This window comes from Hermetia illucens, chromosome 6, assembly GCF_905115235.1.
Source record: "Hermetia illucens chromosome 6, iHerIll2.2.curated.20191125, whole genome shotgun sequence".
NCBI classification, from domain to species: Eukaryota; Metazoa; Arthropoda; class Insecta; order Diptera; family Stratiomyidae; genus Hermetia; species Hermetia illucens.
This window is the reverse complement of record NC_051854.1, coordinates 26284430-26308519: the sequence shown is the minus strand read 5'-3', so window position 1 is coordinate 26308519 and position 24090 is coordinate 26284430. Positions and strand designations below refer to the sequence as shown.

The 24090-nt window shown below is 44.6% G+C and overlaps 1 protein-coding gene and 1 long non-coding RNA gene across 2 annotated transcripts in view; one reads left to right on the top strand and one right to left on the bottom strand.

The window, feature by feature from the left end:
- The window catches only part of LOC119658764 (rabankyrin-5), a 135147-nt gene that overhangs the window by 3457 nt on the left and 107600 nt on the right, over window positions 1-24090 (top strand). Inside the window, exon 2 of the mRNA XM_038066462.1 lies at window positions 5469-6199. Within this exon, the coding sequence (XP_037922390.1) occupies window positions 5469-6199 (731 nt within the window). The remainder of the gene's footprint in view (window positions 1-5468; window positions 6200-24090) is intronic.
- Window positions 13365-14286, bottom strand: LOC119658766. Its single transcript, XR_005250286.1, has 2 exons — window positions 13917-14286; window positions 13365-13811 (listed from the first exon to the last, which is right to left on the bottom strand). It is a non-coding gene; the product is annotated as an uncharacterized LOC119658766 (long non-coding RNA).

Sequence of the window (24090 nt, the reverse complement as noted above, 5' to 3'; positions counted from 1 at the left end):
ACAACCGTACATTACGATGAGGCGAACCACGGCTGTGTACATCCAGAGAACCATTCTCGGCCGAAGAATCCAATTTCCTTGCAAAAATCCTCTTCTAGGTCTTCTTAAACCGCAATTCTACGTTCAATCTCCAATTGAACTTCGGATCCAGGATTACACTTGGGTATTTTACATTGGAGGAAAGAACCAATCTTTGTTAATTTAGCCGCGGGGAGGAGAATTCGGGTATCCGCGTGGTTAATAGCATGCCGAGCCCGCATTTTGCAGCCCACAGGGATGTCTTTCGGCGGCTTCTATGATTTAATTCATAACGGTGACAAAGAAAAGAGAGAGCCACCCTGGAGCGTACCTCTGTTAACAGCTCTGGTCAAATGACCACCATCCAAATCAGGATTGAATTATCCTACTTGATAGCATGGGTACTAACCAATGCGTAAGATTCCCTTCTCATCCTATATTGATTAAGGCTTCCTTGAGTGTTGAATGCTCCCTCTATATTTAGAGGGCTAGTTACCTTGTACTGTAGCGGCCCTTCAGCCGTGCTAATTTTCTCGTGGAGAGCGGTATCTATAGATTTACCTTTGCGGTAGGCGTGCTTACACTTGGAGAAGTGTGTTGTCTCCATAATTGGGCTTATGTGGATATCCAGCTTTCTAGGGTTCTTCAATACGAAAGGGGTGAGGCTGAATGGTCGAAAGTCTTCTCCCCTTCCCGCTTCTAGTATAAAAACGATGCGCGCGTATCCAAGACTGGTGGGTATTCCAAAGGTATGTAGCTCCGGTAAATCACGACAAGCCACGATATAACCTTTTCTTGGTGCTTCTGTATAATGACTGGCATTACTCCATTTGGGCCCAATGATTTATATGCAGAGAAGCTCCTTATTAATTACCGATTTGTTGTTCTGGCGCAGTTCTCACAGTCCTCCTCGTTGGGGGGAAGTGCGTCTGAACCAGAATCTCACTCAGTGTCGCAGCCCTTCTGGTGCTTTCAATGTTCTGGCAATAGTCCAACCAGGACCACTTGTTGGCAGACTCGATGGCCGACTTGTACCTTTTCAGGTAGTCCTTGTATGGCTGCCAATATTTGCGTCGCTAGCAGATGTTTAAAATCGCCCTGGTCACCTCCCTGAGGCTGAACAGATCTTCATTCCGCTACGATGACAATGTCTTTTCGCTGTAATTTGCATTGGCTCTAGCGCGTCTGTATTGCCAATGTTATTTCGAACACTCCAGTCGATCCTCCTGAGATATCTGAAAGCGTTAGAAACCTCTACAACGAGATCTGAACAGTATCCAACTTTAATCTAAGTAGGATTTCTGGTCAAAGTGTCTGACCAGTCTGGCTCCAGTTCTTCACCCTAAAAATCCTATTGGCGGTTAGTATCAAAAACATCCTCCCAACCTTCACAGTTCTCCGAGCTGGGAAAACGGAAGGTTGGTGTACTGCCCCTGTTACACATCGTTAGATTTATGTTAATAATTAAATCAAAGAGAGATTTATCTGCTTCGTTGATTTACGAGCTGTTCCAAAGCGTATCCCTTGTATTGGCGTCGCAGCCAACAGGTTGACCTTCTTTACTACTACATTGAACGTCACATATTGCAGTTTTTTTGTTCGTAAGCCATGACCACGGTTAAGACGCTGAAACTCAGGTCCGCACACACAAAAATGTGAAGGCTCTCCCTTCTAGGAAGAAAACCAGCAGATTAGCTGATCTCCATGCGTAAGGGGTCCGATAGCCCCGTTGAACCGTCGATATTCATCTCCTGGTGGCGTCGACTGGATCTAGGTCGTCGTCAATTTCGTGAAGCGGTACACTTTCACCTTTGCGTTCTTTACTCCGAACAGCACTTTATAGTCTGCCTTTTTTAATGCCTCCAAGCATTCTCCATTTATGCGGGGTAGAAACGATTGGTTGTTCATCTGTGGTTCCTTCTTCTTGATAACGATCCAGTCGTCCATGTGAATACTGTGGTCTTGGAGGCGCAAGGATTGCACGAACTTGTCGTTATCCATGCGGATCTTCGGTAACTATCCTCCCAGGCATCCTGTTTGCAAAGGCTGATTAGCGTCCGAGCCTTTGCGCACTCTGCTCCGCTTTGTTGTTCAATCTTGAGATCGATTGCGCTTGAAGGCGGTGAGCTTCGATTTATGCTGTTGTATTTTTCAACAATCGCTTTATCGAGGCCGTTTTCATTACACTCATCGACAGCACCGGTCTCCTAGTTCTTCACAAGCTTGCGTAGAATATGTATGGCCTTCTGGTCTTGGCTCTTGAGCAGGACTCCAGTGGACCCCTGCCGCTTTGTCGTTTTTGTCAATTCTTGCTTTTGGGAGAAACTCTCAACGTCAAAAATTTCAGGTTAGGAGTACTATGGCCGGTACTCGCTATACCCAGTTCAATCACAGTGTTTTCCAAGGTTAAAACCACTAGTCCGTCTGCCACTTTCTTTTGTAAATTCCTGGGGTTGGTATCAGCACAGCATTACTACGACTAGCACCGACTGTATTGTCCGCGATGGCTACAGCCTCTTCGTTGGTTACCAGCAGTTCGTCTTTGAATCATGCGTCTGGTATCACCATCTCTTCTTACTCTCCCGTCCGTTATATATTTTTGTCTTTTGAGTTCATGTCTTGGCCCCACGAGTAATCCGCGAAAAATGTCCACCTTGGCTAGCCCGGCCACCAAAGTAAGAGCAAGAGCCCTTGGGTTGGGGTCCTATTAGCACCTTTACCCAGTACAGGGAGGACAATTCCCGGGCTGTTTCGGCTCATCTCCCACCAGTACCGTTTGTTACTAACACATGACCAGCAGGCAAACAGATCTTCGCCATTTGGTTGACCCTACTACCACCCCGGTCCTAAACACTCTCGACCTGTCCGAAGTCTGAGGTCTTGCCGAATTATGAAAAGCTGAAAAGTTTGTGCTAGGTGGGAAGTGTTCTTGGTGAGATAATGTTTTCGCCTAGACCCAAAAAAGGATGTACTTACTTTTATTAGACTTAAATATTTTAGTTGTATTTTAAAACATAAAAGATCATTCTTCAATAAAAACCACCAGCACCGGAAACCGTTTTTATACAATGACAGTCAATTTGCGAAAAGCCCAACGTAACGTCTGGTTGGTCTCTTTCTGCCACCAAAATTGGCCGTAATCGTGAACATCTTGCCCGGTCGAAGCAGATGCTTCGAAATTGTCCAAGTTTACCAGGCGACAAAGTGGTTGCACTGCTCGGGTAGCAGAGCCATTGCGGATCTACAAGGTGAAATTACGGATGACACACACGGCCCAGATATATCTGGAAAACTTAATCCATCCGTTAATGTCATCATGGAAAATCTCTACATGGTAGCTTCTGGCCCGCATGAAGTGGTCTTCCAATTGAACAGTCAGGCGGAGATAGCGTGATTGGCCTGAAGTTGAGGCAAGTCTCGATGCCCACACACAGTGTGTAAAGTTGCCTCCGCCAGAAGGACTGGCCTCCAACCAAATGGGTCAACTTGTGCTTGGCTGACTTGACCCTCCCTGATGAGGAGCGCGTGGGGACACGAGATCCTAGGTCAGGCCGGGATCCGCCACAGTGTGGTGTTTTGGCTCCTATGCAAAGATAGCCAGATCGTACTCGAAGAACCGGTTCGCGGCAACGAAACGAATGAACGAATTGAGAAATGCCTGCCGCCTAGCCATGCATATAAAAATCACCAAATATGACGAGGCCGTTTGCTACCCACGAGCAGTATAAACGGGCCACAGTTGTCGATCCCTGGCACCAAAAGGGGAAAGTAGCTAATAACGCGCACTGCGAGGAGCTTTGCTATGTTCGATGAGTTTCCTTCGATGCCGACGGCATACTGCATAACGATGGACGCAAGCAGGCGCTACCTGTCGAGCCTGAAGAATGGAATATCGATAGCGCAACTGTTGTAAGATGAGTTGCAATCCGTCATGGCAAGTAGTGACGTGTGCCTGATGTACCACAAGTTGAGCCAGTGCACCGTGCTTGGGTAAGATCATTCGGAAGCACTGATCGTGTATGAGTTCGAAATATTGAAGTCGCCCTCCCAGACGTAGCAATTCTTGATCGTCCAGGTACGGGTTGAGGGAAAGGAGAGGACTCGAAATCGCCAAAGTATTGTGGCCACAGAGTGCCTGGAATGTGCCATGCGCTCTATAACGTCATGATGCAAGGCGCGGACCGCAATGTAGGGACTCGAAGCCATCCCATACATGACAGGTGCTAGCTGGTGATGTTCAAGAGGAATCTGTGAGTATTCTATCCAAATGATTTGCTGATAGCCTCGAAGTTCAGACGCACCCAAATTTGTCTGATCATCAGTTGGCAATTGCTGGATATTATTACGATCCTCTCGATGTCTGTGGATAGTGCCACCCGAAATTACCTAAAGGGGAGGATGATGTGAAGGTTCGGCAGCTGGATCGTGGGTCCTCTCCACTTCACGTCGTTCAATAAATTGTTGTTAGATGTTTGCGCCTTGGAAACAAATTGAAACTTCTGCTTTGAAAGTGGATAGTGACGGAGCATGTGCCCTAAGTCCGCATATTCCCTCATGAAAGCTATATGTTTCTTCTGAAGTTCGAGATTGGAAGTCAATCCCAAGCCCAGGCTGTGAAATTGCCACAATGTTGTCTGCCAGTAGTCGGCTAAGTCTGCTCGGAAAGGAATCCGCACGATCTAGCTGCCATCCTTATTGCGAAAAATGGGTGTTTCTTTCCTACTCCTGATGGCCAACGTTAACGTTAAGAAGCAGCTCCCGATGCCAAAATCTTTGCGCTTTTGCGTCAGATTTCAATAATTTGAAAGATTTTCTTTTATTATCTCATTCCTTTGTGGAATTGTTCTAAAGCATCACTTTTTGGTAAAGGAAGGTTTGTGTCGCTTTTTTTACAACCGAGTCTTTGCGACCATGGTTTTTTATCAGCACCTTAGCATCACGCTAGCTCTCTTTCTGCTACCAGAGACATCAAAAAGCTTGGCTCGTGCCTGCATCTCCCTTGTTTTTTTATCAGCCTATTACAGCATTGCCGATTTGAATTACTGCGATTTTTTACTGTTTCGACATTTCTCCTGTTGATGATTAGCAAAAAAAGTTTTACGCTCTGGGGTCTTTCTGAATATTTTCCCTACTGAGTTCTGATTTCTACAATTGCGACAATGCAAAATAACATCCTGTAACTTCGCCAAAGTTTTCCTTCGGGGTTCCCTGGTCTGTATAGTACGGTAATTTCCTATCCTTTTCTTCCTTTGTCCATTGTTGCTTCAGGCTTTCGCATTTATCTTCCTGAAAAGCTCCAGTTTTGGGTCTAGTGGGTTCCCTTTCCCAAATAACATTTGAATTTCCCAATAATCTACAGTTTTTTATACAGGATCAAGTGTCCTTCCATTTTAATGCTGTAAATATTTGAATTACTCAAATTAATTACATTTTTTTCTTTTCCTTACAAGGTTCCAATGAAGCGACTGAAAAACTTGCCAACCACTTACGACTCCTCAAAGAAGAATATACGAAATTGCAACGTGGTTATGCGGAACTCGAACGGAAATACAGCAAGGCTGCCGCTTCTTCGGGAGACGGTACCGGTGAATTTAGCAGTTTCGTATCGCGTCTCGTGATGACGGTTTCGTCCTTGTACGGTCGTACTACGTATTCGGATTTAACCATAAAATTCCAGGACAAATCCATGCCTGCCCACAAGTTCGTGTTGAATGCTCGGTCCGAAGAGTGGCGCGAGGAAGTGCTGGCAGATAAAACGGAGTTGGATTGGTCCGATCTGGAATCGGATGTAGGTTTCGCGCTATTGCGGTGGATCTATACGGATGTGGTTGATCTGCAGCATGACACTCTGGCTTTAGGACTTTTACGGGCTGCACATAAATTCAAGTTGCCCGGACTGTTGGGATTATGTGAACGCGCGTTAGTTGCTTCGGTGGGTGTGCGATCGTGTGTGCGTTTTTATTGTGTGGCAGAGGAAGTGGGAGCGTCAAGTCTCCAGGAATATTGTTCCGGGTTGATTTCAGCACATTGGGATGACTTGACACCGCAAGATTTCGAACACATGTCCGGCCCATTATTGTATAAGATGCTGAAGAGTAAAACCAAACATCCATTGCATGCTGCCGTCCGTTTGATGAGGGAGGATGTAGTTTTTCTATGTTTAGTGGAAAATGATGGATCGGTGAGTGAACATTTTAATGGCAGCATTCAATATTATTATACATACGTATTTGTAATTGTTTGCTGAAAGCAAATTGATTCTTTTTATAACTTCAATATAAGATAAGGACTCTGATGCATGCGGGAAAATGGAGTTTGAAGGTGGTTCAAAAAATGTACTTTCTTAGATTTAGATAATAGTCCCTTCGTATTCAGGGTGGTATCTTCTGGTCGATGTACAATAATTAGTTCGTTTCGGATCATATTTTGGAGGTAGTCAATTGGATTAGATTCGTCGATCCTATATGCAAATAAAGGTCATGCCGTTAGTATGCTTCTATATAAATATTATTAGGTCTTCCGGAAAGCTTTGTCTGTTTTCATAGTAAAACACGATAACAATTTTTTCATACATAGACAAAATTTTATTTCCAGCATTATTTATGGGTTCTTGTCAGCGTAATGGCAATTTGTATGTCCCATTTTTAAAAAGTATCCCTATCCCTAGAGTCGAACAATTGGACCAATGCCTGTCTGACATAATCTTTGTTTTTGAATTTTTTGTCCTGTAAAAAAGTTTGTAAGGACAGTAACAAGTGGTAGTCAGAGAGCTAGCCAGCCTAGCTATGCTAGTTTTCGACGAGTCCCTAAAGTAGCATGTGGCCTGCCATTATCATGATCCTTCCTATTGGTCATAGTCGGCCCCTTTACTGGGAGTGCTGTGTTCAAATTATCCAACTGCCGCCAGTACCTCTCCGAATTTAGCTTTTCGGTCGGTTTCAGCAGCTTATAATGTATTGGTCCTCGAATGTTCACAATATAGACAACATTCTGTTACTCAATTTGAAATTCCGAGGAAGGGGGGGGGGGGCAAATCTTTCGGGTGACAATATGCCCTCCTCCTTATGATGTTTTCGTAGGTAATCTACTTTCCATCTCCAGTTATGATCCGGTCGACGAAGTGAATTCTCATTAGCACAAATTACATGACCATATCATCGAGGACGCCTCTTTCCCAATTTTTTTATGATCAGTGCAGCCCCATATCGATCGCGGATACCCTCATTTCAGATGTAATCAAGACATGTCACGCCACTAGTCCAACGCAACATCTTCGTTTCGATTACCGCAAGACACTGTTCATTGTCTTTTATAGTTGGCCAATATTCAAAACAATTAAGAGCGGACGACATTGCGGTAAATTTTAGATTTGAGACATTCGTCGATCACAACAGATGTGGAACGCCACTTTGTTCAGGTTGGGCTAATGGGTGAAACAATTTCATAACGCAGTTCTGCATTGGCTAATAGCATACACCCAAAATATTTGAAATGCTCAGCGCTGCGCAGGTTACTCCTACTGATAGTGATAGTGACTGTTTAATGTCGTCAAAAATTCAGTTTTATTCAGATTCAATCTGACGATCGCAAATTGCTCGAGATAATTTTTGCTATTTGACGCTAGGAAAACATCCTCTGCATAAAGCGGTGTATAGGGCGCTGGATGTTGGGTGTCCCGTGTGACAGCGTCCACAAAAAGAACAAAGAGTAGTGGTGAGAGGACTCTTCCTTGATGAACACTACAGAGATACGAAGTGGTTTTGATACACCCGGCACACTCCGAACTTTACTTTTCTGATCGAGGCAGCGCAATTGAATCCAGCGCACGAGTTCATCCAACATTATCATCTTTAATCCTCCGTCTTCAACCCTAGAAGATCCAGGTTCCAGATCATCCAGCTTCTATTTCACTTCCCTGCTTGGTCCTGCCCCTTCAGCCTCTATAGCCTCCGCGATTCCTTCAGAGATCTCGGTAGGCTTTCCACCCGATGTATCCTCGAAAGTATCATTTCTCGGCTTCCGCCTGACTACATGCACAGATATGTTGTCAAATATGTAATTGATAAGGTAATTATCTCGCTTACTTATCTCCAGGGATCCGTTCTCTACTCTGATTGTGAGGAGTTTACCTTTACTCTCCACCTTGCTTGTAAAAAGTCTCCATAATCCCGTGTAGAGATCTTTATTTTGAGCAAGGACGAGGTTCAGAAGTTTCTTCATTTCTAGTGCTACGGTTTTGGAAAGGCACAGGTGGTGATGCCCCTGGTATATCATCCCCATGTCGATATTTCTGCTATCTTACAGCCTGGAAATTTAGGGATTATGGTACTAATCCATTCCGCCGTGTGGTCCGTCGCGTATTCTACCAGTATTTTTTTTCTTTTGGGATTAGCGTAGTTGAATGCGTTTGGGCACGGAGTGTTGAACTCCCGCAACAGTACGTTGTCGGTCTATCAATTAAACACCTCCATCAGAGGATTAGCCTAGAACCGTTTGATAGATTACTTCGGGCTAACCCTCCCGCTCTCCCGGCTTTGGGAGCTTTCAAGTCAGGGAATCCCTTTTACCAACGGGAGGGGAGAGGAGGAAGGGAGTTGTTAGTTTGAGAAACCCTTGCCATCCGGTCCTTCCGTCGGTCGAGTTCAATCTTCTTCGCAATAAGAAGAGCCCGAACATAATACTGATAATTTCTCTTATCTAGGGTCGAAAATCACAATCGATAACAGCTACGATGATGAAATCCGCGCACGGTTGTTGGCAGCCAACAGAGCCTATTTCAGCTTACAAAAACTGTTCCGCTCGAAACGTCTCATCATAGGGTCAAAGCCCTTACTGTACAAAACAATGATCTTACCAGTCCCCATGTATTTCTCGGAGACTTGGCTTCTTAGCAAAAAGAATTATGAACTATTGGCCGCGTTCGAGAGAAGAATTCTCCGAAGAATTTTTGGCCCCCTACATGAGGATGAACGATTTCGTAGCCTACATAACGACGAAATCTATAAGCGATACCATGACCGTCAGGTTGTGGATAAAATACGGCTCAATAGGTTACGGTGGGCGGCTCACTTACTCCGTATGGATGAGGATGATCCCACCCGGAAAGTCTATAAGGGCAATATCTATGGTAGAAAAAGAAGACGAGGCAGACCCTGCCTAAGATGGAACGATGGCGTAGGTCAGGTCGCTAGACAGCTTTTAGAGATATCGAATTGGTGGACCCTGGCGCAAAACCGGGATGTCTGGAGTTCCTTATTAAGGCAGGCCTAGACCGGATACCGGTTGCTGTGCCGTTGATGATGATGATGAACATAATGCGCAACACGACTTTAGTTGCCAGCGCTTTTCAGCATCTCTTTGATAATGTTGTCTGGAGACAGCTCCCCTGTGTGTGCATAAAGCTGCTGACGAAAATCGTCCCACTTTTTGCAAGAGAACGACGTGCATAATAGCATCCACTGTGGATCTCCCTGTACTGAACCCGAACTGCTTTGGGGATGGCAGCGCTGATCGCTTCAGCGAGTCTACTCCTGACTAGCTTCTCGAGCACTTTCTCGGCCGTGTCAAGCATACACAGCGGTCGTTATGCAGACGGGAGATCCGGGTCACCTTTACCCCTGCTGATCAGCGCGAGTCTGGCCACCTACCAGGGACAAGGAAAAATGCCCGCCTTCAAGCGAGCATTGAACGCCCCAAGCAGCAAGGCTGGCCGTTGGCGGAACACCAGCTTGTAAACTTCCGCCGGGATGCCATCAGGACCTGGCGCCTTCTTGTTATTCATAGTGCGAACCACTTCTTCGAGCTCTCTCATTGTGAAAAGGGGGCAATCTCCGAAGCTTTCCGCACTATTGACATCAACCCGTACAGGATGTCTGGGGAATAATGCCCGTACAATGCGGTCCATCTGGTCGGTATTTAGTATGCAAGGCTTTCGCAGAGCCTCGATTTTCCACCAGCCAAGTCCACACGGATCCTCATTCACCTCGTTGACCAGGCTCTGCCAGCCGCGAGCTTCGCTTTTATTTATAGCGCTGCGGAGTCTCCTTTTTGCTGATCTATACTGTGCCTTTATGGCACATCCTGGCATATCCTCATTCACGTGTAAATATTGTGCCAAACGGCGGAGCTTATGACACTCTTTCCGTAGGGTAGGTAGGGTTCATCACTGAATTTACGACGGTGTGAGCTGCAACGCTGTAACTCTCCGGAGCGCCCTCCAGCGGGGTTCTGCCTGCTCCAAGACCTTCAACAGGCAGGGGGAGTGTCGCATTGATGATCACCGGCAAGTAGCGTCAACCACTTCGAACGCGATTACTTCCTCAGATGTCGTCCAGGACTCGCCATCCGTCCACCGATGATGCCAGAGATTCCGACACCAGATGGATGTCAGGGATGCTTCCTTCCGCCGAAACGTTGGCGTGGATCCGGTGTTTAAAACAACGAGCCCGTTCCTCGCCGCCGTTTCCAAAATCTGTTTCCCTCTGGAGTTTGGCTGAGGCATGCTCAATCCAAGGTCCCTAGCATTAAAATTATCGCCTACCAGTGCTGCCCATCCAATTTTGATTTTCCCACTGCCAAGTAGTTTCCTCGCATATTGCTGGGGGAATTCCACCACGGCGAGTTTTTGGCCTCGAGCGTTTACAGAGGTAATATCTTTCCGGGTATTGGTTCCATCTGGACATTCACGCTTTATCGCCTCCTCCACTTCGACCTTTTCTGTGAGGAGGAGGACTTCCGCAAATGTCTTGCTTTAGTCCTTCTTCGTTTCCTCCTCTTTCTAGCTTTTAGTTTGCAGCCTCCTTGTCTTTGGACACACGGGTCTCTCTCGGCGTAGTCAGTTGTTTCCATTTATCCTTCTGCGCCTTCTTTTTTTGGATCTTGGAAACGACTTTGGTAAAATCTCCTTCAGGCACGTCGTCTTCTTTCCGCTTTTTCCCCAGTTCGCTTTGAAGTGAGCTATCTGCGATCCGTTTGGCGCACGTAGGGTTCTCAACTGTTTCTGATTCCCAATTATCTTCCGCTGCTCTCCACGTTTGCCTGTAGAAGGAGATGCGATCCAATAGTTCCTCCAGTTCTATCAACCCGTTTTTGAGGCTTTTGCTGACGATCCTCTGGAGGAACGTTGCCGACCGCATACGCTTCAGCACTGCTGCGCATTTCTTGATGAGCCTTTCCTCTTCGGCTCTAGCTAGGCCGGTCGTCTGCACTTCCACTCGGTTCGCGTCTGAATCCGCCTGCTCAGGACTATCGATTCTGATTGGACTTTTTTTTCGGAACAGGGACACTACAGGTTATTGGAGTTGATTTCCCCGCTTCGTCAATCGCGCCACTTGGTAAAGCTTTCTCTTTATTTGGGCGTCCCGGTGTCTAATCGGGTATGTCAGCCCTCGCTGTCTTTTTCGCTGATCGCTGCGGTAAACAACGCATTTTCGTGCTGCGCCCAAACGGACTCAGCTCTTCCTCCTTCCCTGCTATTTCCTAAATTTTTTTCTTGGTTTTGGTTTATTCTCCATGGAAAACTAACCAGCGCCTCGTGTGCAAGGGAGTGGGCCGTAATAGTGTACCCTCGGACACACAGCCCATACCCGCGACAGAGACCTGTCGACGGCTCCGGGGACTCCCAGTGTATCCCGACGTGTACCGGTCATTCGTGGTTCGCTCTTTCTCAATGCTACTACCTAGGACGCAGTTATACTGCCAGCTAGGGGGTCAGAACTATTTACTCGGGTACTTCGGGGGGCGTCAAAACCCGTATCGTAAACGACCCGTTAAAGATCGCTAACGACCGCTGAGACCTGGTCAAAAACGAATGCCGATAAACACGAGCTTCGCACCCCATGGCTCGCACATCTGTCTGACGACAAGGTCTTCGATAACTTCCTGCGGTATAGCCAGTCGAATACCTTTCACCGCACTAGTATAGCTAACGGTGAGCTTCCTGACATCTACCTTGACTCCTACCCGGGACTTTCTTCTTATTGGGGTCGAATTTGGGTTTCTTGATAGCATTCCCCTCTTGTGGTCTGATCTCCATTGCTCCGCTCTTCCTTAGTTCCGTTGTTAAGGGCTTATGTATATCATAGGCCTTTTTAAGGGCCTGTTTTGGTTCCGGGTATCCTCCCTTCAAATAGCGATCACCTGCATCACTGAGACCTGTCCCTTTACTGACGTCTGATATACTGACTTCAGATATACTTTTGATTGACCCTACCTTTTGAGCAGTTGTTTTTGTTGGCTTCACTACTTGACTTCGGAACTCCTCCGCGTGATAGGGAAATCTGTATGCGATATGGAGCCCCGGTTGCCTGTTTTCTTTAATTGTTCGTGCATTTGATTCCCATGAGCTGCCGTGCCATGGCCCCACGTAGGTTGGTAAGGTCAATCTTAATTATTGAGACTTCTAAATATCAACTAGGCTCCGTTCCAACGTATTTTAGTTGAGAGGGATGGGTTGGCTCCTACAGAGCTATATTCCGCATCAGTCTATTCTGCAGTTCACTGTTTGATCCCTACCGTGAGTTAGATTTAGTCTATTAATTGCAATCAGAGTCACTAATGACCCAATATTTTCAGACCCCAGATTTATGAGACTTCTGAAGTCGCAAAACCTCTTATATCCGAAGCAAAGCTGTACGTATCCTAACTCCTTATCTTTTTCCTCGTGCCAGATCATTTCATTTCATGGGTGGTCTTTCTAATTCGATTTAAATTCAATTCAGTCACCAAATAGGTCAATGACGTCTTGATTTATTGCCAGTGTCAATTCATTTGGCAATCCTTTTAGGATAGTTCTGCAAAAAAGTAATGATTTAAATTTTGTTCTCTAAGGCGTTGTTTGCAATGCAACTTTCAACGTTCTTTACAAGAATGTGCCGCGATAAAATGTTACTCAATTTTTTTAAATGCTTAACTATTCCGAATTCCTTGTTGGTTTCGTTCTCGTTTCTTTATCTTACTTTTTGGCCTCGTGCGAAACGATAAGGAAACTCGACTCAGTTGCTGACATATTTTTGTTCCTTCTCTTCTGTTTTTGCTTTGCTTTGCTTCCTGTTATTATATCTAAACGCTTGATCGTTCTGCTGGGTGCCTGGATTTAGATACTCCACTGCGAGCTTGCAAAAAGATACATTGCTTTGCTCTCGGTTTGAGATAGAATACTTCACAATGTGGTCTAAAGTTTCATAGAAGTCCTTCTATTGGTGCTCGGGGCAATTATTGGAATGCCTATTATTTACTATATTAATTTGTAATCTTCTTGAAATACACACATGAGGAGAATGGTGTCACTTCGTTAGACGTACAGAGCTCATTTCGACCTTGGCACTTTTAGTCGCAAATGCATGACAAAGTTTACAAATATTTGTATTTATTACGTGATAATTTTGCTTCCAGCGTTAACTGGTCAACTGGTTGCAGATAGATTGCATTCCAAAGAGAGCAAAAAACGTGTCTAGATTGTGCATTCTAAGGTCATTGGCACGTTCTTATCTAACTCAAGACTGCTTCATTCACTGAAAATCATTAGTATTCGACGCACTGACTTGGGGTTCGCAATGTAACCAAATAAGGTGCACTTCGAGAAGGTGGAAATTGGCCGGCACTACCGATCATCATAATTGATTTGTTGCTCAGAAGATCTTTTCTGCATTGGATTGCCAATTTTGCGTTCTTAGTTTAATGATCGCCAAAAAGTGGCTCTCGGAATACTAAGAGAACAATTCTTATATTTCATGCAGTCATTCATATCAGCACCGATCGACCTTAATGGTAATCCTCCATTGTAATTGCTGGTTCTACAACAATAATGAGAAACGCTGGGTAATTACGAAAAACCACGTCTAATGATGGCATGATCGACAAATAGGGTAACAGCGGACCGTCACACTTTAAGAACTTACTGATTTATGAAGGCGGTTGGAATTGTAGGCGCTCTTCCCAGTAATACATTCGTATGACGCACTATCTTCATACTTTCTTGATTTGGAACGGTTGTGAAGTGTTTTTTTCCATGTACCAGTGGGAAGATAGTGAAACTGAAGAGCGTGTTGGGAGGCACTATCAACTTGACCTGGGAGTGATTCACTGTGCCTTATTATATGATTTTTATTATTATTTTCAGTGAACACGAATCGGTATCCGGATCTGATTGGAATAATCGGGAACTCGGAATAAACTTAAATTAAATTACGCTGTTTTTGATATATAATGTTGACAGCTTCGCTTTTAAAATTCAGCACTGAGTTGCCTGGTTGATTTAGCTTGACTACGTAATCCTCCTCTGTCCCCAGTTTTCGAATGCGTCCAGCATGTCGTTCGCATCGCAATTTTCATGCCACACAATTATTCTGCCAACTATATTTTCCGGTACCAACTCCCCTTTTCTCTCCCTTCATGCATTCTCTGCGTCCGGAGCTTTATGTTGTACCCAACTCTGGCTTTGAGAAGTGTTCAGGTGTATCGCGGTCGTCCAATATTTGGTATCATTCTTGCCGGGGCCACGCTTGTACGGTATGTTTTGGTCAGTCATGTTGTAGATGTCACCTCGCAGCTCGCTAATCTGATGGGCGTTTGCTTCCGTTTTATCCTTCGGATTGGTAGTCCAGCATTCTCCAATCTCTCCTTTATAGCAGGGATTGTTTTGGGTGAATATAACTTAACATCATCGACAGAGTCCGCTATTATCGCAGCCTCTTCAATATCCGGAGCATCTAAAACACCATTACACATAATATTCCAAAACAAGTCTTGCAAAGTACCTAGGGCAGTCAACACGCAGTACTTGTTGCCACTACCCTTTCATATACCGTTCACTTGGTCCTTAGGAGGCCAAAATGCCGATCTTCTAGGTTAATCGCACCAGCATTTTGCCATATTATTCAAAAAGCATATACGTGGTTCCCTTGTTTGGCTTGGAGACTTACCTCACGGCTCTCGAAAAGGACCTATGATTGGCTTTTAGAATTTACGCAAACTTCTCAGCAGCTGTATTGAGGGCCACCAGAATGCTCGTGGATTCTCTAGTCCTAGGCGAAGTGAGATGATGGCACTTTGGAAAGTACTTCTCTCACAACTAACGGAGATATAGCAAAGAAAGATACTTTCTACAAACAACTACCCGCAGTTCAGGATAGTCTTCCTAAGAGTGACATTGCGATCGTGATGGATGATCTTAATACCAAGGAAACACCTTGCTCGGATATGTAATGGGAAAATATGGTGACGATAACAATGGTGAAATGTTTGTTGACTTCTGCATCTTTCACCGCTTCCTCATGAACATACACACAATGACCTTTTAATCAGATCAACGATATTGCAATCAGTAGCAGATTTATGGATTGTCTTCTGAATGTACATAGTAGACGAGGTATTGATGTTGGCCTCCAAAGGGACCATCATCTGGCGATCGCTTACCCTCGTTTGTGTGCCGCGCTACTACGTCTGTTTACAGGAGAACAGAGCGTCTGCCTCCCAAATACCCTCGCGACTCAGTTATCATCCAGTAGGGGGAAAACCCTCTTCCTGTTCAAACGATACAAACTTTAGACAAGCCTGGTGCGTAGGAGCAGTGAAAAAGAACGAGAAGTGCATTGTAGGGAGCACCGTAACAAAAAAAAATTCCACCATTGCACTGATAAAGGAAGCAAAAGCTGTCACAAATAATAATGACTTCGCTACTGTATATTTCATCACAAGAGCTAGGAATGGAAAGGAGTAAAACTGCTCGAGTTGACGGTTACCCTGCGATACTCCTTAGAACGCCTGCAATCGTTGCAAAATTTTTACTTCCATTCTTCCGTGAAGCCATTTGAAAATTTTCCTAGGCAGTGGAAGAAGGGGATGATCATTAAGATTCTCATTGCTGTCTCAAAGATATTAGCTAAAATCATCTTGGGGCGCATGGGAGAACACCTCAAGAACTTGACTAATAGAGTGCAGATTGATTCCAGCTCTGAATTTTCCTGTGCCAGCCACATTAATACTCTTTGGATCTTTGTGGAGCCATGTGCGGGGTTTGGACCAGTGCTCTACCTTTTTTTTTTCATGGATTTCGAGGTGGCTTTCCATAACGTGAAGTAACAGATTATTTGGAATAGTTTACGCAGAAGTTGCATTGCGAAAAAAAACTAACAGCTACTATCATAGGGACATGATGACGTTTCAAGCTTTCATAAACTCGTGTTCACATCATGGCCTGAGACAATAACAAATGAAGGAATTGGTTGACGTACGGGGTTGATACTCGTGGACGTCTTGATTAAAAGGCGGAAGTGGCAGTTGACAGGATACACATTAAGGAAGGGTGACAACTCAATTGTGGGTTATGTCATGTAATGGACCCCACTATCTCAGGATGGCTGGTGAGTCACTGTGGAACTGCGTGGTGTGGAATGCAAGGAGGGTAAGTAGGTATCAGAGCTTTTAACTCTGTAGTGCGCCTTTTGATACCACAAACTCCCAAAACCATGACTACTGAGGTAAGAACAAGAGGAGCGAATGCAGCTAGTTCAGATCTTCAGAACCAGCTCGTAGCATTCACGAAGGATAGCAACTCGCCCACCCTGTAACTAGAGATCTTTCTGAGTTCCTCAGAGAGTAGTTTACCTAGTTTTCTCAGCCTGGTTAGAGCTTGCGCTGGGCAATCGCAAAGGAAATGTGAGAGATTTTTTTGTCCTCTCCACAGCTTCGTCAATGCAAATTGCATGGTATGTCGAGTCTGGCAGTATGCTTCCATATAGGCAAGCGCCCCGCGCAGACCGGCGTAATCTTCTTCGACGGCCTCTTTGTGCCTTCTCCACCTTACGTTAATGGCTGCTAAAGTAGTTGCGAGGAGATTCCGCACTACACTATACATATACTCCCACCCACCCCAGCCCATCAGCCCTTCCCCTTTATGGATGACAGAGACCCAGAGGAGGGTGACTTTGAACGTGCGCTCAGACTCTTCAGTACATCCTTGCATTGCTTCATCAGCCTGCAGATTGTCACCACTGAGTACAAAACCTTAATGGCCGCTTGACTGTCGGTCAGACGTTTGGGTTCCGAATCATGCCCCAGTCCTTTTCAATATCACCAGTACTTCCGCCTGGAATACACTTGCAATTCCTGCCACACCGGACGACCCGGTTACACCGTGTTTATCCGAGAAAAATTCCGCATCGACCCCATGGGAATGCTCGAGTTTTCTTGGTGATTTGTTTACGATGTTACTATGACCTTAGTGCTTTGCCGTCCAACTCTGGGCTGACGTAGTTTCACAGGACTGCATGCTACAGGAGAAGGAGGTGCTGGAAAACATTCAGAGCATCTGCCGAACAAGACTATAGAGCCCCAGTAGCACCTGCGCGAGGTTCTTTGAATTATGTTAACCTTGGTTCTATTGTACTTGTTGCTAAGCGCCCAGCATCAACCGTAGATTAGAATCAGACGAACCACGGCTGTGTAAATCCAAAGAACCATCCTCAGCCGAAAATCTCATTTCGTTAGCAAGATCCTCTTACAAGTGTAAAAAGCTATACAATCCTTCGAAACCATCAGTTCTATGTTCAATCTGCAATTTAATTTAAAATCTTGGATCATGCCCTATATTCAGGGAGGCAGCTAGGGTATATTGCTTACAGTGCAACGACCGCGCAACCGGGCTAATTAAATCGTGATGAAGAACGGTTTCTGTGGATTTGCCTTTGCGTTAGGGGTACTGAGACTTGGAGAAGGGTGCTCTCTAGGATCTTCAACACGAGAGAGATGAGGACGATTGGTTGAATATCCTTAGTCGGGTTTTGGTATAAAAATTACACGCACGCGTTTCCAGGAGTGCGGTTCATATCAGGAGGAAGTACAGCTGCGGTAAATCTGGACAAGTCACTACACAATCCTTTCTTGCTATTTCTGTAGCATGACTGGCATCTGAGCCTGGAGATTTGTATTCAGAGATGTTGTTTATAGCCCAGCCGATTTTATCCTCGGTAATACCGATTTGATTATCTCACGCGATTTGGGTTGCATTGTACTTCGCTGGTGCTTTCAGTATTCTGACAATAGTCAGTCAAGATCGTTTCATGGCAGATCTGAAGGCCGATTTGTATTACCTCTTAGGCTGTATGGCTGCTAGTATTTGCGCTTGTAGCAGATATTGACCTCTCTGATCAGTTTCCTGAGCTGAGACAGATATTCATTACACCACGGTGATCATGTCTTCTTTGTGTATTTTGCAGGGTACAAGAATTTTAAAGCGGTTTCGAGTGCCTTTTTCAAAGCCCCGTCCTTTGACCCCAGTTTATATGTCGTGCCAATTTTCGCACTGGTGAGTTTATTCTTGATAATTTGATCAAAGCTCCTCCGATTAATATTTCTGGGGCTTTTGAACCGGTTGAAGACTTTTACAATGAGATCTAGACTGAAAAGTATGCAAGGATCTCCGGTCAGACACTCTTAAGTTTTCCACCCTGAAACTCCATTATCGGTTAGTAGGGTAATATCAAAGGCCTCGTCCCAACCGTCACAATTTTTACAGCTGGCGAAATGGAAGGCTGGAGTTCTGGCCCTGGTACACACCGATAGGTTTGTATTAATAATAAAATCTAAAAGGGACGCATTCTTTCGTTGATTTCTTCTCGGAAGCAGTTAAAGTGAGTTACAATTTAGTGCTACAAATTCCTCTGCGCTACCTTCGGCATGATCTGTTTGCGTATGGGGATCGTTAGTCAGCTCTTTGGTGGCGTCGACTGAATCCAGCTTTTCATCCATTCTCGCGGAGCAGAACACTCACTTCAGCGATACTGACTCCGAACCGTACTTTAAAGTCTGCCATTTCCAGCGCCTCCAGATATTCCGTACCCATACGAAGTAGAAAAGACTTGTCTGTTCACCGGTCCCCCATAGGGATCCGGAAGTTTTCGAGACGCAGGATTTGGATGAGCTTGTCTTTGCCTCTGAGGATCTTCGGCAACCAGATGCGGGGGACCGCCGCTAGCAGAATTACCATCCGCCAGCGTGGCTCGTCGACCGGCTGTTGCTATTTCACTGTTTGCAAGGTTGCTTGGCATACTCCACTCCTCTTGCTTTGCTGTTACACCTCATTTTGAGATCGATGGCGTTGAAGATGGTAGGCTTCCCTTTCTGCTGGTTTCGCAAGCGTTATTGTATTTTTCGAAAATCGCCTGGTATTCAGCGGGGTCCCTTTTATCTTGCTGATATTATCGACCTCCTTATTCTTCGGAACCTTTTTCAAAATATGTAGGGGCTTCTGGTACTGGCTTTTGAGCGAGACTCCAGTGGACATCCCCTTTTTCGTTGGCTTCTGACTGGCATTCTTGTTGGCCTCAGCAGCCTTCCCGGAAAATCGTAGATAAGGAATTGAAGCATATTGCCAGAAATCGGCAGCGATTGGGCGTAGGGGTGGTTAATACACTATGCCCCACATAGGGGTTTATGACAACCATGTATATTCCTGATTAAATTTGGGACGAACATAGGGCTTCAAAGTTGGATTGAGTACTTTCAAGACAACACACACTCAAGATGTAAGTCATCCTTAATTTTTGTTGTACTGTACGAAACGGGATTTTTAAACAGCTTATGATACGAGGTGGGAGACGCGACGAGTTTTTCCAGGAAGTCGTAAAGTCCACACCAATAAATTCAGGGAAGAAATTTATTGACGGCTAGGAAATCATTTTGCATCTCGGTTGTAGGATGGATCGATTAATATGGGAGTTAATCTTAAAGGGGGGGATGGTGAGCATGAATTAGTTTCTGGATGAAAAAAGAATCGATAGCGGAGAATATTGAAAATAATAACCGACTGTGACAGACTTATATACAATTATAGAGGTATCACGTTGCTGATTAACATCTATAAGATATTCTCCGCTATCCTGCTTGGCCGGATAGCTCCATACGCCCAAAACATCATTGGCCAATACCAAATAGGCTTCACTCTAGGCAAATCAGCAACAGATCGGATTTTCTCTCTGCGGGAAGCGATGGAAAAACTGTTGGAATATGGACATCAGTTGCACCATCTCTTCATCGACTTTAAAGTCGCCTATGATAGCATAGCCAGGGTAAAACTGTACACGGCCATGAGAGAATTCGGTATCGATAAGATAAGATAAGATAAGGGCAGCAGGATTACTCTCAAGACCATTCGACATCAACAATGGTCTACGACAAGGGGATTCCCTATCATGCGTCCTCTTTAACCTGGCCCTTGAGAAAGTGATCCGTGATGCCGAGGTAAATGCAAGAGGTACGATCCTCTTTGAGTCCACCCAACTGCTGGCCTATGCTGACAATATCGACGTCATGGGAAGAACCACCCGAGACGTACAAACTGCCTTCATCCAGATCGAGCAGGCGGCGCGAGATCTTGGGCTGCGCATCAATGAAGGCAAGACAAAATATATGGTGGCAACGTCAGCACCGAAAACCAACCAACCAACAAGATCAAACCGCACTGGTAAAACAGGAAGAATAAAGATAGGAGAATACAACTTTGAGACCGTTGATAATTTCTCCTATCTACGGTCGAAAATCACAGCTGATAACAGCTATGACGATGAAATCCGCGCGCGGTTGTTGTCAGCCAACAGAGCCTACTTCAGTTTATAAAAACTGTTCCGTTCGAAACGTCTCACCATAGGGTCAAAGCTCTTACTGTACAAGACAATGATCTTGCCAGTCCTCATGTATTCCTGGGAGATTTGGGTTCTTAGCAAGAAGAATTGTAAACGCTTCGCCGCGTTCAAGAGAAGAATTTTTGACCCCTTGCATAAGGATGGACAATTCCGTAGCCTACACAACGACGAAATCTATGAGCGATACCATTACCGTCCGGTTGTGGATAAAATCCGGCTCAATAGGTTACGGTGGGCGGGTGGATGAGGATGATCCCAGCCGGAAAGTATATAAGGGCAATATTTATTGAAGAAAAAGAAGACGAGGCAGACCCTGACTTAGATGGAGCGATGGCCTAGGCCAGGAGGCCAGACAGCTTTTAGGGATATCGAATTGGTGGAGCTGTATCTCGCGATTTTATCTTCAGTCGCGATGATTCATTTTAAATCCAAATTATCAGAAAATACCCTTTCCGCATTTTGGATGATGTAATCAAATTTACTTTGGTCCCCTGTGGTTCCATTCATAGCAAGTGTTGTTTCAACTTGAGAGAACCAGAACGCCTTGTCATCCTCAAAACACTCCGGGGGTTTGAAAATCTATGCGTCTGCAATTTTCGAACCATCAGTTGCTGACACATTGCCCTAAGTTATTGGCGCTAAAATCTCTGGAAATGAGGGAGGTTGCGATTTGTTCCTTGAGTTTGATCCCTCGCGTTAAAGCTCGCATAAGAGTCCTTCCAAAATGTCTAATCATTTGGTCTTAAAAGCGGGGTTCGGGGTTACTAAAATCGTGAAGGATAGGTATATAGGAAACCTTGAGCCTATGCGAGAGTTGGGAAAACCAAAGTCAGTTTGCTGTGATCGGCGCACCAGTTCGTCTAAAGCAAAATAGAGAGAGCCAGGTAAAACATTCAATCACCTTTCTGGGACATTAGGTTGAATATGAAAGGATCCAGGGTCCGCGCAGTTTTTGTCACGAAATAATACGCCTTGTTTCTGGAGTGTCACTTTCAAATGTGGCAAATGATTCTAATTCTAGAGGAACACGCTTTTGTAGAGCCCCAGTGGCATTGTCCATTTCTCAGCGGGGTTATTGCCTTCGATCTAGTTTACTTGGAATTGAAATCACTTCAGAAATTCGAAAAATACTTTGACATGAAAGAGTCAAAGTTTACCTTGCCTGCAAAAGCAATTCCAGTAAAAGCCAATTACAAAGATCAATTATTTTATCCTCGAGTTCGGAGCAAATAAATCCAATGTCAATAACATTTCTATTCACCAAACTTACAAATAAACATTGACCCCAATTTCGTTTTGTTGTTAAAGTTTTACACACGATTATTTGTGCATTCCATGGCAGGTGATAATTGATTTAAGAGTTGCGAATGAGGTATTCCGTGGAAAGTAAGCGCAATCGACACGCCCAGTTTTCGGCTGATGGACTCAAGTCGTAAGTGCAGCCGAGTGAGAAAGTTCCAAGACAGCTTACTATGTGTCATGTCTGTAAAATGTGGATCATTAACAATTGTTTTGTTGTTGCGCTCAGTGAATCGTATAGGCTTTCCATGGGGCAATTAATCAATTTGATTTGCTCTGATTGGCTTCTGATTACTCTCGGTTTTCATTGCTTCGAAGATATCGACGTGAAGTTCCATGAGGTATTCATGATTAACTCGATTTTTCTGTCTCGACAAAGTTATCGAGAATTGGATGAAATTTTGGTTTTGTACTTCACAAAATACACTTGACAAGGATATGGACGGAATATGCACTACTGAAGAAAGAGGAAAGAAATGTTCATAATAGATGCAATCATTTTTTCAATTCCTCATCTGGAACCTTCTCTCAGTTTCCTCCGAATCATCTGCAAAATGATTGCGTTCATGGTTTCATATTTGCACATACTGCATTCGTATGCATTGTACGTGGGTATGTCCCTGAAAAGAAGCGTTTTCATAATTGGCCTTCTTTCTGCAGTTGTTTTTTATTGCAGATATTGACAATCTAAGTTTGCAAGATAATTATGCTATTGAGTAAGCTTGGGTCTTTCGAGTACCTTCCCATATTAGCGAAGAAAACATTTTCAATGGTTTTCTACACATCACTGCATAGAGGTAGTTGTAGATAATTTTGAACTTGAAAGAAGTGTTGCGTTTATTATTTGCTAGTCAAAATGAAGAAAATATCAACGTAAATAAATAAATGTTTATTATTGCATAGAGGCGTGACTTGCTCTTTCATCATGTGTTATCAAGGAGTGATAAAGAGATATGATCACAACAATAAGATCAATTGACAGATTGCCGAGTTAAACAACTTTTGAATTATCAATTTGGATCTAAAACTTGCACTGAAATAACTTTTGAAAGGTCAAGCAGGCAAGTCGAAAATCAGAGCTGGGGTGCTTCAGCTGTGAGAAATATAAGAATTTCAATTCAATTTTGTTTTCCAAAACCTTCGTTAATAATAGTACGATTTGCACCAAATTCGCGCATCGTCGTACTCTATGGCTATGAATCATTTAGTGTGTGCTGCCGTGTTTCACAAGCAATTGCACTTGGACATAACTTTACATTCCTTAGCAAGGAAGGCAACTGAAATCACGTCCGCAACTTCCACCACATCCGGTTTTGAGAGAGTGCGATAGGTAGACGCCTCCCGCAGAGATCCCTGTCTTTCTATTTGTGCAAGGTCTACGATACACGCCTTGCGAAGTGTATCAACAACTTCGTAGAGCAGGGCGGACTGCATTGCACTCATTAGAAAATATCTCCTACTAGATCTTGGATCCCCGAACGAGTCGAGCGTCAAACAAAGATACTTCTTCGTTGGTTTTTGTCCCTATTATTAATATGCCGATCGACATGATTTCCAATCCCGACTGGCCCTCTAGCGTCTTACAGAGCAGGGAGCGATCTTTCAGATAGTCACTAAATATCCGCCCAGTAAGTGGAAGTAGAACTTTCTAGTATGCCTTGCATGGCTTTCCACCTTACGGAATTAAAAGCATTTCTGATATTAAGCGTTACAAGCACTCCTCGTTGAGATCGGCGGCTGTTTGCCTCAGTTTGATAAACCGCATCCAAATCTTCTATGACAACACCGTGGAGATCAGTCCTCGTTATCACGTGTCACTTCAGTGAATGAGTCTATTCCTGATGAGCTTTTCGAGCACTTTCCGGCCGTGTCAAGCATACGGAGTGGTCGGTATACAGACGGCAGCTTAAGGTCACCAGTTTAAACGCCTCTGTCAGGATGCTATTGGCTCCTGAGGCCTCCTTTTTACTTATAGAGAGGACTGTCTGTTCTAGCTGTTTGAGAAAAGAGGGCAATACTCGGGTGTTCCACGTGCTATCATCAACCGATACAAAGACATTCATTGAACAGAGTTTTCGCGGAGCCCAAATTTTTCGGATGACCAGTCTATAACTGAATCCTCATGGATTCCCAT